This window comes from Nomascus leucogenys, chromosome 11, assembly GCF_006542625.1.
Source record: "Nomascus leucogenys isolate Asia chromosome 11, Asia_NLE_v1, whole genome shotgun sequence".
Classification (NCBI taxonomy): Eukaryota; Metazoa; Chordata; class Mammalia; order Primates; family Hylobatidae; genus Nomascus; species Nomascus leucogenys.
The window spans coordinates 79,692,643-79,706,162 of NC_044391.1; the positions used below are offsets into that span (position 1 = coordinate 79,692,643).

At 45.4% G+C, this 13,520-nt stretch overlaps 1 protein-coding gene across 3 annotated transcripts; it reads right to left on the reverse strand.

The window, feature by feature from the left end:
• Positions 1-629: 629 nt before the first annotated feature.
• SHOX2 (short stature homeobox 2) lies at positions 630-9,984 on the reverse strand. 3 transcript variants are annotated; one of them, XM_030823112.1, is made up of 6 exons: positions 9,125-9,609; positions 8,505-8,576; positions 6,107-6,315; positions 3,670-3,727; positions 3,277-3,365; positions 630-1,734 (listed from the first exon to the last, which is right to left on the reverse strand). In XM_030823112.1, exons 1-6 carry the CDS (start codon positions 9,468-9,470, stop codon positions 1,441-1,443), a joined length of 1,068 nt encoding a protein of 355 aa, XP_030678972.1. In that variant the 5' UTR covers positions 9,471-9,609; the 3' UTR covers positions 630-1,440. The 3 variants fall into 3 exon arrangements, with proteins under 3 accessions (XP_030678972.1, XP_012366077.2, XP_012366076.2); XM_012510623.2 differs by lacking the exon at positions 8,505-8,576 and having other exon boundaries at positions 1,017-1,698; positions 9,125-9,984; XM_012510622.2 differs by lacking the exon at positions 8,505-8,576 and having other exon boundaries at positions 1,017-1,734; positions 9,125-9,984.
• Positions 9,985-13,520: the final 3,536 nt, after the last annotated feature.

A 13,520-nucleotide genomic window follows, 5' to 3' on the forward strand; every position in this document is an offset into this window, starting at 1 on the left:
AATAAACTTTGTTCGTGTGTATCAACATATCTTACACAAACCTAGTGCCTGTATCTAGCTGGGTGTTATTTAAGGTGAATTTGACGGGATAGAGAGGGGGAAATAAAGCACTGTCTTCAAATAGAACTTCAGGAAACCAACAAGAAGGAACACAAGAAAAGGGGAATGGTGGGAACTAACACTGATTGAGCGCCTACTGTGTCTGGCACAGCGAGGCGCTGTACCTTCATTATTTCGTTTGGTGGTCTTGTTTTCCTTTTCCTTTCCCCACATATTCTGCCCACCTCTGTCTTCTTAGGACAATGAGTGTAATTTTTTCCCTTTCTGACTTTTTTCTTTTGTTCCCCAGGATCAAAGACAGGGCAAATATATATATATATATATCAATTTCCAGATGCTTTTGGTATTGTTTTTCGTAGTGAAGATGAAAATGGAGTGAGTGCATGGGAGATAAGGAGGTGGGAGGAGACACACCATCAATGGAATACAAGTAACATGCAAACCGGAATTTACTGTCAGCAGTCCAGACAGTTTTGCCATAATAATTTCTCAGAGAAATCATTGTCTGTGGCATCTTTTTTGTGTTAACATTATTTTTCTCTCTCCTCGTTTTAATATTTTCTCTTTTTTTGCTCTTCCATACATGGTGGGTTTAAACTCAAAGCATCTGATTCAACGTAAAAGGAGGCCCGCCTCTCTCATCAAATTTCTCGTATTAACGTGAACTTCGCAGAAAAAGGTCAGTTTCAAAACCTGTGAACTTCCCAGCTGCGCACTTTTTTCATCTTAGTTTTTTAAATAAGTATACCTCTTCTTTCTGCTTTGCCTTCTTAGCGCATTTTTAAAAACACACATTTAAGTTGGTAACTCCCCCACAGTCTCTCGAGATTCGTCTGGGTTGTTTTTCCATATTTTTAAATGTATAAAATACTTTAATTTTAAAATTTGTTTTTGCTCCTTGGTTCTCCAATTTCAGCTTCTGCCAAATAGCAATAAGAAATAAGTTCCCTTTCTCGTTTTCTCTCCGGTTTGTCTTTCGATTTTTTTGTTTGCTCATTTTTTATTGTTAACAAGATTTTTTTTCTATGCAAGAGTCCATCGTTGCAGCTTTGCGGTGAGCCAAACTCCGCGGTTCCAGCACTCCCCTGTCCAATCTCTCTCCAGACTCCCCTAAACCCGCTCCTACAAAACCGAATTCTAGGCCCTCGGGTAGGAAAACGGGCAGGAGCCACGGAGCCTGCGTGCCTCGTGAGATCCCTGGTCCTGCGTGGAGTCTGGCTCTCTGAGTCCAAGATGCGAAAGGGGACAAGGGATGGTCAGTGAGGCGGGAAGAGGGCCGGCTCCCGAGGTCTCAAAGGGGTAACGGAGAAGCAGCGGGGCGCGGAGGGCGTGCAGGCTGAGTGCTGCGGAGCAGGCGCGACATTGGTGCTGGCGTTGGCGTCACAGACCTAGGGCTGCGGCGTGCTTTTTGGCTTTCAGTCTGAGATCGGCGATGCTGGAGTTCTTGCTGGTGGTCTTGGCAGCTGCTGCGGCCGCCACTACCGAGGCGGCGGAAGCCGAATCGGCGGCCAGCGTGGCGAGCGGCAGTCCGAAGGGCGGCGCTGGGAACATCATGTAGGGCGCGTGCGCGGCCAGGTGCGGATGCAGGTGGTGGTGCGCGTGCGCCACAGCGCTGTCCAGCTGCAGCTGCGCCTGAACCTGAAAGGACAAGGGCGTCACGTTGCAATGACTATCCTAGGGTGACAACAGAATAGAAACAGAGCATTAACGGCGTCCAGCTTGGCCAGAGAGAGAGTTGGGTTGTGTTTGGGCACGGGGAGAGGGCATTTGGCTGTGCATCTTGTTCCGACAGTGACCTTCTCAGCCTGTTGCTGAATCTGGGGTTCCACATGTATACTCCAGTGTCCCCTGGGTCTCCGAAACTCGCTTAGGGTAGGCTTATTTCCCCGGACCCCGGGAACCCCCTTCTGCAGGAATGTGGCCGTCTCCCCTGGGAACTGGGCTGAAATGGTATATTGGAAAGACTGCGGGTGAGGATCCTTACCCTCTTCTCCTGATGCTCCCATGCATCTCTTACCCCACTACCAAAACAACGGAGTACCAACAAGCAAACTACGCAACTTTTTAATGTCGTTCAGGGAAGTTATTCCGTCTTCACCACAATAGGCACAATTGTGAGTCGGTACTTCTAACCTTTACTGCCATAACAATTACCCAGGGATCTCGTTAAAATTCAGATTCTGATTCACAAGGTCTAGGTTGGGGCCTGAGATTCTGAATTTCTAACAATCTCCCAGACGGTGTTGTTGCTGCTGGACCAAAGATTACCTTTTGAGTAGTAAAGGTCTCCTTTTAAAGTCACCCCTCCCTCTTTCTTCAGTCATTCTCTTTTTTCCAAAGCCAAGCATCAGGATGCCAGAGTCCTGTGGCACCAAGAGAGCTAAGATCTCCCTAACACCGACTTTCAATTTATGGGCACACCTATGTGTCTCCCCGGTCCAAGTCACTGGAGACTGAGAGCTAATTCATGACATCACAGCCATGCCAAGCAGGGGTCCTGGCTGAGGATAGGGAAGGTCAGACACTGGTTGGGAAAGGATTTCGCCCTCAGGCTTGGAGAGCAGGGAGTTCAGAGCACTGGGATTTCCCAGGATTAAATCATTGCTGCAGGCTGTCCTTTTAAAATGTACTCTTAAAGGTTTCTTTATGGCTAAGGGATTGCAAAGGCAGGGCAGCCCTGGGAAGACCAAGACTTCTCTCTTTACCAGAGATGAAACTTTGTTTGCAGAAACAGATTTAAAAACAAAAGAAAGAAAAAACGAAAGTATGAGCTGGGAGTACCTGTGTTTATTTTTTTTTTTTTCTGTCAGAGTTATTTAATGTCACTAAGAGATAGAAAATACTTAGAAAAGTATCTAGAGGGTTGCCTTAGAAATACCTTAGGACTAACCTCTGTATTGGATTTGACAAAATCTTAATCAAAAGGCTTTTCCTTCCTCTCTCTCTAAGGGTAATCTTTAGTGTATTTTTAAAGGACCAGTTACTGCCCTCAGGCCCCTTCAGGGGTTCCCATGAGGACAGAAGGGACTAGGCATTCAGACCCTTAATACCGTATAGGTTTTTAAAGGGTAGTGGGTCCACTATATCATCTCAAAATGATTCTCCAACTATGCAGACATTGACATCTGGGCTCAGAGACAGGTGATTTTCAACAGTTCAAGCAAACATTCAGGTATTTTTATATTTAAAAACAGCTCGAAACTAGGCTGTACTTGCCTGCTGAAATGGCATCCTTAAAGCACCTACGTTGACATAGGGTGCTACTCTACAAGCTTCAAACTGGCTGGCGGCCCCTATGAGAACACCTGTAAAAAGTATGAAAGAAAAATTATGTGAGGTTCACATTTGTAGCATTTTTCAGGGTTCCAAATAATACAAGATAGAACTAATTCCTTTGAAAATGGACTATTATCTTTCTAAACTGCATCCAAAATTTAAATAAATATAACTTACTCCCAAACTTTAGGACTCCATTAACAGCCTTTGGAGATTATTAAGTCAAGAACTATTGCCATTTTGAGGTTTCTTTTTTTCTGTCATTGTAATAGTAATATTCACTACTTCTCTCTTTGCTCAGACTATCAAATGTTCCTTGTATAAGAAGCATACCTTTATGGAGTTGATTTTCTTGTTTTCTACATTTAGCTCTTCGATTTTGAAACCAAACCTATAGGTTGGAGGGGGGAAAAAATAAAACCTAGATGTTATGACTAAAATTTTTTTTAAATTACAAGAATACAAAGAGAAAAGAGTCGTGGTTTAGATAAGAATTGGGAGATACAGCAAGCAATCTTTGAATTGTATAAAACAGCCTCAAATTCCAAAGTTAAACATGTAAATTAACTACAGAAATAGAAAGATAGATTTTATAGACTTTCACAAGATAGATTACTGTTAGTCCTGATTTCATCTTTTCACATAACGGAGTCCCCATCGCCTAAAACTCTGCTTGGTACCTGATACCAACATGATAATGTGTTTAGATATTTGCCCAGTTAAGACCTGAGAAGAATGTGTTCATTAATAGCCTGTAATGTTAATTAGCTTCATCTTAAAGAAAAAACCAAACACCAGAGCAAATAATGACTCTTTTGCGGAGAAGGAGTTGTAAGGGTTGGGCAGAGGTAATTAGTGTCATAAAAGCCTCACTACAAAGAAGTTTAGAATTTCTCTGTTCCTCTGTGCAGCAGAGTGAAACACAGTAGCAGAATAATTGTGCATCATTATCATGATAATCTAATTTGCTTCTTTAGAAAAAGCCACTGCTTGCAGTTAGGATAGTAGGAAAACATCTAGAAAATAACTAAAATGTAAATAAAAGTATGAAACAACAATAAAGTTCACTTCTTAAGAGAAAAAGAAAAAAGCACTCAGTGAAAGGAGAATGAAGTATGTATAAAGCAAGTAACTCTTAGGTACTTTGTTCTCCTGGATGTTACCTGCTTAAACTTGACAACTTTTACAGGCAGTATGACAGATTTTTTAAAATTCAAATAAAGCTTGCTTTTGTATTCCACTTTCAATAATAAAGCATATTGATCGACTCACAAATTAAAGTTTTAAAAACTCAATTAAAGTAAAAATACTGCTTCAGAGCTTTCATTGGTATGTTTTTGAAAGCGAGTGTCACAGTCAATGCAAATCTTCAAAAATTTCTCTGCTATTTAGTATAACAGAGGGTGGATTTTGTGCCAGGGTGGCATCCTTTGTGTAATTCACATGGCCTGAGGCTTCTTGCCTTTTTCTTTCCCCTAGAAGAGTTGGAATTAAGATACTAATAATCATAACTGTAATAATTATCATCATGTTTTTAAGGGGTTGCTGAGCCTCTGGAGATCTCAGTGCACAGGGCAAAGCAGGAGAGGCTTAAAAAGGAAGGCTCTGCTGCTGATGCTGTGATGACCAAGGCAGCCTATTATTACTTTTCCTCTTCAACGTGACTGCTCTGTTTTTTTTTTTCTCCTGATCCTATTACAAGATGTGGGGAAGCCCCTTAAGAATTGTGCATAGTTCGCTACAGATGGTGGTCTCTGTGCCCAGAGACCGAGGGAGTATCTGTTACAGCGATACTTTGTAACAGCTGCAGATGTGCGGGCCTAAAACTGCTCCATGTGTTCAAACAAATAATGACTATCATTTTATTCTATTTTATTATTTGAGCGGAAATACAATCTGAAACATTTAAATTTGTTCCGCCTAAAGCTAGAAGGATATGTGTATGTGAATGTACACAATTTGCTCCTTTAAATGCCCCCAAAGCCTATTTTTGCTATCACATTTGCCTCCACAACCAATAAAGAAAATCTGTTTCAGTCCTAACTTCATTGGGTATGGCACGTGCTGGAGGGCAGGCTTTGGAAATATAAGTACTAATATATGTGGTTTGTTTTAAAATCTAATTTCTTTAGGGTCAGTTTCGTTGCCTTGGTTAAACGAATGAACAAAGAGTGACCAAAATGCGTTTATTTCTCCGCTATTTCACACACAGTTTGAGATCGACTGCTAACAGCAGACTGTAAATTTCTGCACTTAACAGTTACTAATTTTCTTTATAGTCTGCACATCTATAAACCTAATTGGGATATCCGCTTGACAAACCTAGACCCTGAAGAGCAGACCTTCAAGGAAATCCAACTCCAGAGAGCAAAATACTCCTTGGAACTTTTAAGGCATCCAGAGATAAAACGTTTTCTGTGGGATTTTTTTTAAGCCTTATAAAAGTAGGCCCATTAGGATTAAACCACATTAAAGCCAGCACGAGGCAAGGGGGGTGTGGTTTATAGAAACTCTGGGAGAAAGCCCAGCACAGATTTCTTCTTCTGGGAACATATGTTAGGATGGAAAAAAAAAAAAAAAAAAAAGGGAAGGGAGTGCTATAGGACTAAGATCTACTTTGGGAAATAAGACCTCTAGTAAAGATATCTCTTTCCTTCTTATTTTACACCACACACTAGAACCACCATCTCCGGAGTGTGTCCCCCAAGCCTCTTTCCAACCCCAGGCTCTCTGTGCTCCCTGGGCCCTCGACCTCCTGGCAGCTGGGTACCTGCACTCTGGCCTCCGACAGGCCCAGTCGCTGGCTCAGTTCCTCTCGCATGAAGGCGTCGGGATAGTGGGTCTCGTCAAAAAGCCTCTCCAGCTCATTGAGTTGTTCCAGGGTGAAATTGGTCCGACTTCGCCTCTGCTTGATTTTGGTCTGGCCTTCGTCCTCCATCCCTTTCGCATCCTCTTTGCGATCTTTCAGCTCCGGGGACACTGGAGGGGGCACCCCAGCGGGGCCACACGTACATCCACATGAACACACACGAACACACACACACACAAACACACACACACGGACAAAAACAGCACAGCAAATCCCGTTACCAAATTTGTCGCAAAAAAGAATATAGAGAATCCTTCCCCCTCGTGGAATCCTGGTCCGGCTTCTTACCCCAACACGGAGGAAGAATATCCCGGAGAAGCGCAAAGGTCAAGTCTGAGCAGCCGCCTGGGGCAAGGTGGGCAGTCATCCACCACCTCCTCCACAAAAGTACCTCGACTCACCGCCTCACTATCCACCCCACAGTCCCGGGCCTTTCCCAGCAAACACCAAATGATTTCCACTCACTTTCGCAGTCACTTTCTCCGAAGCACTCACAGAAATCAAAGGTGCAGCGCCAGGCCTCTCACAGAGCAAGGTCTGGACATAAGGGCGCGGCAAGGCCACCCACTGGCCTCTCACACCGGCCATTCCCAGAAGGCTGGCTCGTTCTCAGGCCAGCTCTCACCACCGCTACCGCAAACTTGCTGGTCTAATTTAGGAACAATTGGGCCGAAAGGTATCAGCGAGAGCAACAGACACCGGTGTTGTGCCGCACAGGGAGCCGCATCCGCAGACGCCCCTCGCTGCCCCTGGGCTCGGGCCAAACCCTGCATAAGGTCCCCTGGACAGCCAGGTAATCTCCGTCCCCCCTGCCCGACCGGGGTCGCACGAGCACAGGCGCCCACGCCATGTTGGCCGCCCAAAGGGCTCGCCGCCCAAGCCGGGCCAGAAGGCAGGAGGCGGAAAACCAGCCTCCGGTGGCGGGCGAAAGCAACCGCTCTTTCTGTTCTCTCTTCGCCCTCTCTCTCTCTTCGCCCTCCCTCGTGGAAACGCAGACTCGACCCTAAACGCTTAACCCACAGAGATCAACAGGTTCAAGCGGAATATTCGCGATCCTCGGTTTCTATTGGTTGCTCAAAGCCTTTTCATGCAACCAGCAGCTCGGATGTTTAATAAAATATGCATTTTTCTGCTCTGGGTTTGCACACATCCGTTGCCACTTTCCTGTCCTTCTCCTCCCTTTAAAAGCAGGAGCTCTTCTAGTGTGAGCATATAGAGCCACCATATATAAATATCCCCCTGGAACCTTTATCCTCTGCGCCCGAATCAGAGACTCCGGTTTTTAAGAAGTCAAAGCTGAGTTTAGATAGTCGAGGCTGTTTGCAGTTCTTCCCAGCGCAGGATTCAGGCCAGCATGGGTGTTAAAAATCATTTCCGGAAGAGCCGGTCTGCAGAGAAATTAATACTTGCCCTGAGCTTGGAAATCAACAATCCCAGGAACTGCGTCCGCCGGGGGTTCAGATCTGAACCTCGCCGTCAGGCGCGCTGGCGAACCTGTAGTTCGGGCCTGTAGTTGTGGACTCATGGCTGGGAAGCTGCGCTGGGCACCCTGACAGTAACTCCACCACTTTACAAATTTAGGAAGACCTGGTGCTGGTTTGGAGGAAGAAGAGTCGCTAGATCTCGGCCCTGCCGGGCATTCTAGCTACGGTGATCTTAAGTATTGCCGTATTTTCTAGTTCTCAGAGTTAGTTTTGTGGACATTTGTCCTTTCTTTAGGAAGGAAGTGGATAACATTAAACATTACGGGCCAATTTAATATCAAAGTATTTTTACTGATATTGTATTGAAATTTAAATATGAAAACACACCTTTCAGATTCTGCCAATGAGGTGGGAAGGCTTTGTCTATAACATGTCATATACACAGTGGATGCCACTCAAAGTTTTGGGGCTTTGAGGAGATGTCCAAAATTCAAGTTGATCAATAGACTTAATAAAATCTCTATTTTTGTCCCCAAATTTCCAATTAATGATCTAAACAGGAACAGATCGTGTTATAAACAACTTAATTGCTTGCTTAAATATGTGATTCCACGCACGCCACATATTTTCTTAATTGGAAAAATATGGCAGTACACCAGTTACTGCAGGCACCAAGTGCCAAATCAATTTTATTGTTGAACTCCTTTGAATTGGCATAGAACGCTCTGCCATTGAGATAAAGACGTTTCCTAACACTGAGCTAGCACCAAAGGATTTTTGCTCTAAGAGAACCGAGTACTGGGTGATTGAAAACACTTAAGGAATTGTGTAAATATAGATCCCCACCTCCCCCCCCTCCCCCGCCCCCAACACACCAAGAAACCGAAACGCCTCGCCCGGGAGAAGCAGCGTAGCCTGGACCTTAGCTTCCGTTGGCTTCCTTCTACCTTGAAAGAGAATGGGAAGTTTTGGCCCCTAAAATCCAAAGATTCTGGGTCTCTGAGGAGTTCGAGGGGTCTTGGTGGCTCCAAACACCGAGGCGACCGGAGGGTTAAGCTTTCCACCTCTGCCCCTTCTCCCTCCCGGCAAACTCCGCGCTAGAGGCTAGCTTTAGTCCCGCCGTCTGGTCCAGCACCCCCTCCTGCAGCCCGACCCCGCGAACTTCCACGTCCGCCTGCGGGCCATCAGGGCTGCGAGCCCATCCTCCGGCTGGTGAAAAATGCATTTCGGTGGAATGGGAACATCTGGGAAGGGAGCGCACAAACCCCACACGTTTCCCCCCACACCCCACCACAACACACTAGGACCCCACCCACGACCGAGCATACCACCGGACCCCCAGCCTTCCACTATCACTCTAGCTGACAAAGCTTGGGTCCAGGGCCCTCTCCGGGTCCCTCTCCCCTCCCCGCTGGGCCTCGGAGTCCTCTCCCGCCCGAGAGGAGTCAGGAAGGCGGGAAGGGGAACCGCCGCCTGGGGCCAGTCAGGTCGTTACCCTCCGTCAGTCGCGGGCTGCCCGGCTCCCTGCTTCTCTCGGCGGCGCCCATGTCCAGCTCCCGGACGGGAGAGCGCCCTCCTCCAGCTCCTCCGCCTGCTCCTCCTCCTCCTACACCTCCTCCGCCTCCTCCGCCTCCGCCTCCGCCTCCTCCGCCGCCGCCTCCGCCGGCCGCCCGGACTGCCGGGCTGCTGCGGTCGTCGCGGCCCGCCTCGGTGCAGCCGGTCGGCTCCTTGGCCCCGCGCAGCGGCGCGCTCTCCAGCACCTCCCGGTACGTGATCGCCTCCTTCTTCTCCTTCACTTTCTGGTCAAAAGACTTGGAGACGAACGCCGTAAGTTCTTCCATTGCCGCCACACGTCAGCCCGGCGCTCAACCTCTGCCAGCAGAGCCCCGCTCTTTTTTTCCTTCTTCTTTTTTTACTGCTCCAGCCCCCCCAATAATAACACATCAATGGGACAGGAGGTGGGGGAGGAGAGGGAGGAGGAGGAAGAAGAAGAAAAAGAGGAGAAGAAAGAAGAAAGAGGAGGAGAAGTAGAAGGAGAAAAAGAAGTAAGAAGAGGAGGAGGAGGAAGAAGAGAAGGAGGGGGAGAAGGGTGAGGAGGAGAGGGAGGAGGAGAAGGAGGAGAAGAGAAGGGGCGGGGGCCGCCGGAGGGAAATGGGAACTGATGCTTCCCTGCCGGAGCGCGCTTGTTCAATGTTAAGATCTTTGACAATTCTTCCTGCGGAGAGTTCAGATCTGATAGCGAGGCTGCGCTTGAAGTCTCACTATTTATACTTCCTAAAGGCGGCCTCTTGTTCTGAGTAAATTACCTCCCCTCGCAACTCGGAGTGAGCCCCCTTCCCGGGTAGCAGTCGCGCCTCTACCGGGGGTTGGGGAGGGGAAAAGGAGAGAGACAGAGAGAGAGAGAGAGAGAGAAGAGGAGAGAGAGAGGAGAGAGAGAGAGAGAGATTGGAGTTCGGGCGGGCTGGGGCTGGAGTGGTAGGGCAGCACAGGGGGACTGGAGGGGGCGGGGAGAGAAGGCCGGTCCCCGGCCGCTCAGGTTTTCAGATAGCCCCTGCCGCCTGTGCTCTTGGCCATTAATCCAGGATTGACAAGAATCCCTAATTAATTTAATTAGGCGTGGATTTTGCGTTGGTGTCACGACTTAGTTAAACACTGGGGAGCTGGATAGACCCCGCGGGGTGGGGCCAAGAGGAAACTGACAAGTGCGCAGCTCTTAGAGTCAGTCACGTATCCCGACACTGCATCCTTCCCTACAGCCTTACTTCTAGTCAGGGTGCCTCGCAATGCTCAGCTTCGCATTGCTTTTCCTCGTCCCTGCCCTGCATCAACCGCCCAGCAGTTTACAGGCCCCGCATCCCATTCCCGCATCCTGACCCCGCATCCCAATTCTGCATCCCCGCCTCTCCCTCACAATCCCACCCCTGCCGGCCGTAGCTCCACCGCCCAGCATCATCCTGCCCAGAGTCAGGGTTGTCTGCACCTTCTCCGACCCGCGCAGCTTCTCTTAGGAGCTTCCCGGCTCGCAGGCAGGCTGAGTCCGGGTCTTCTCCAAGCTCCTCGTCCCTCGGTCCGTGTTATTCGCTCTATTATTCGTGTCCTGGAGCCCAGCTGACTCCTCTATGGACAGACCACGCTAAAAGGGACCGGTCGATTTAACAAGTTTCCCGAGCAGCTGTTAGCTGACAGCTCTCGTTTTAAAGTGTTTCCTTAGCGCCCGGTCAAGGATAGCTCGACTTCGTTCGTTTCGTCTCTGAGGTCTCAGAACTCCCACCCTTCTCCCTTACTCTCTGCACCCGGACCCCTCTATGGTGAATTACAGGACTTCTTTAGCATCTTGGGAAACATCCGAATTTATTTACTAATTTGAAAAACAAGAGATTATCCCTCTTCTAGTCTGAAAAAAAAATCGACGTTAAGTTTGTACCCTCTCTAATTTCATTTATTGCGGAGTGCTAAAAAAGAGACGCTCGCCGGGAGTAAAGGTCTCTCCCCCCACCCCACCCCCAACGCTTACGATTTACAATTCTATTTCTGGGCTATTTTCATTGGAACGGTTTGTTACATTAGAGGAACATCTATATTCCTGAGTCATTTGTCTGTATTGTGCCGGACAGGGCTTGCTGTGAGAAGTGTGGCTATGCAAATATATACTCACAAAAGAATATTTACATGTGATAAGTTATATTTAAGTGTGTAAACAAATGTACCTCTTTAAGTGTGGCTTAGGGGACATTTTCAAGTACTCTGAATATTAATGCAGACTTTCTGGAAGTTAAAGGTAACTTGATCATTATTTTGGATCTAATATTCTTAGTAAAAATAAGAGGAATTACAGAACATTAATATGTATATCTTCCATATATCGGTTAAGGCATCAAAACAAATTAGCAGATAATTTAAGAAGTTCCGTCAAAACAACCTGAAACACTTGTAAAAAGAGAACACAATTATAACTTAATATATTAGTGTTTCTCAGATAGATGTAAATAGAAGCTGGATATAACCTTATGTTATACTACAATACTCACATTAAAATGTTCATGTTTGGTGAATTTAAGGATTATGTATATCATGCTTTTTAGAAACGTTGTTTTGCCTTTTTAAAACATTTCATTTTTTGCCACTTTTAGGAGAGCTAATGTCTATAATTTTTCCGCAGCTATAGCTTTTAGGTATGAATACATTGTATTAGTACTTGCTTTTGTTTTGTTACACCACAAAAGGGACAAAGTTTCCAAAGTTATACGAATTTAGAAACAATTTCACATTGAGTCTTGGGTTACTCTCTATAACTACTTTCTGATATTATCAGAGGAAAATAATCATACAATTTTAGTCCTTTATGAAAATCTGTTTTTAAGATTATTTAGCAGAAGGGCCAGTAATGGGGTGAGCTAAGAGGATATGGTGCTCCAGGTGCTCTCAAACTGAGGTGTTAAATACATATTCACAAATAACTCAAAAATAACCACTGTTAGAAGCCGGTTAAGGGATCAGGAGACCCACCAGCTACTTGTTTGCCTTTTTAAGTACATGACTTTTAGGTTCGAACTCATATTTCATCTATTGAGCTTGAGGGAAAGATGACCACTTTAAAGGTAATCAGGGAAGTCACAGACACAACTATTGTGTAATTCAAACCAATAGATTTTCCCATGATCTCAGCTTTTTGGCTCATTGCATATTTAGGAATAGTAGTGTTGATAACAGATGGAGAAATCTTTAGTGTCTGACCACAGATTCCCACTGGCCTAAGGGAAGTTACTTTAAAAAAATTTCAAGGTTTTAAAATCATATACTAATAAATGCTCACAAAGTTCCAATGATGTTGTTTCATTAAACAGCAAGTATTTTCCAGAGACAGGACATTTCAAAATACAGTTTTGGCAAAAAAAAAAAAAAAAAAAAAAAAAAAAAAAAAGAAAAAAAAGCATTTATGGTAAAGCTCAGCTGACAGTCTGTGGACAGATACACAGGTTCCAATAAAATTCAGGACCCCAAGGGTTTCCCCAGCTCTTGAATTATTTAAAATATATACGTAGTGTTGTAGTAGTTAAGTTTTAAAACGGTGCCTCAAAAATGGCTAGGTAAGGTACATTATTTATGAAAAATATATTGTGGAGGTGATTTTTCACCATCTCGAATGTCTGCGGAAAACTGTAGCTTGGTTATCTAGCAGTGGTGAATGAGCTGATTCTCATAGTCGACCAAAACCCAGGCCAACAATGTATTTGTCTTTTTAGCTTTGCTTAAGAGTAAATGAGGAAAAAATTTTCATGTAAGGAAAAACAAGTAATGTAGTATGAGTTACAGAAAATGCTGAGTCTCTTTAATTTCTATTGGTTTAAATAAAAAAACTCCACACACCTATAAATTTGATTTCTCTTTCAGAAGAAACCGCTCCCCGCCTCGCCTCAGGCAGCTCTCTCCTATTCCTCTACTAACCAGTTACTTTAATCTGAGAAACTAATTTGCACTCAACTTGTGAGTGCCTTCACCTTCAGGGCAGAAGAAACACCGACTTTTAATGCATTTTTGCAAATAAATCATTACAATTTAATCACACACGACTCTATACAGACACACTCCCATGATTTATTATCGTTGGGCCAGTTTCCCCCTCCCCCAGCGTGAGATAACCAATTTTGTTTCGGGTAGGTGTCATAAACATAACTTCCTACGATGCAGATTTGTTTACTGATTATCCATGACGATAACGACGACTACTAAGACAATAACACTCTCCAGTCCCACCTTTATTGCTTTGGGTAACAATAAAATCAAAATAAATAGGCACGCAAAACAAACGCCAAACAAAAAATTGGCAGCGTTACAATCTACTCCCTCGGCATTCCCAGCGCCTAGCAGCATCCATCGATGCACTCGATATA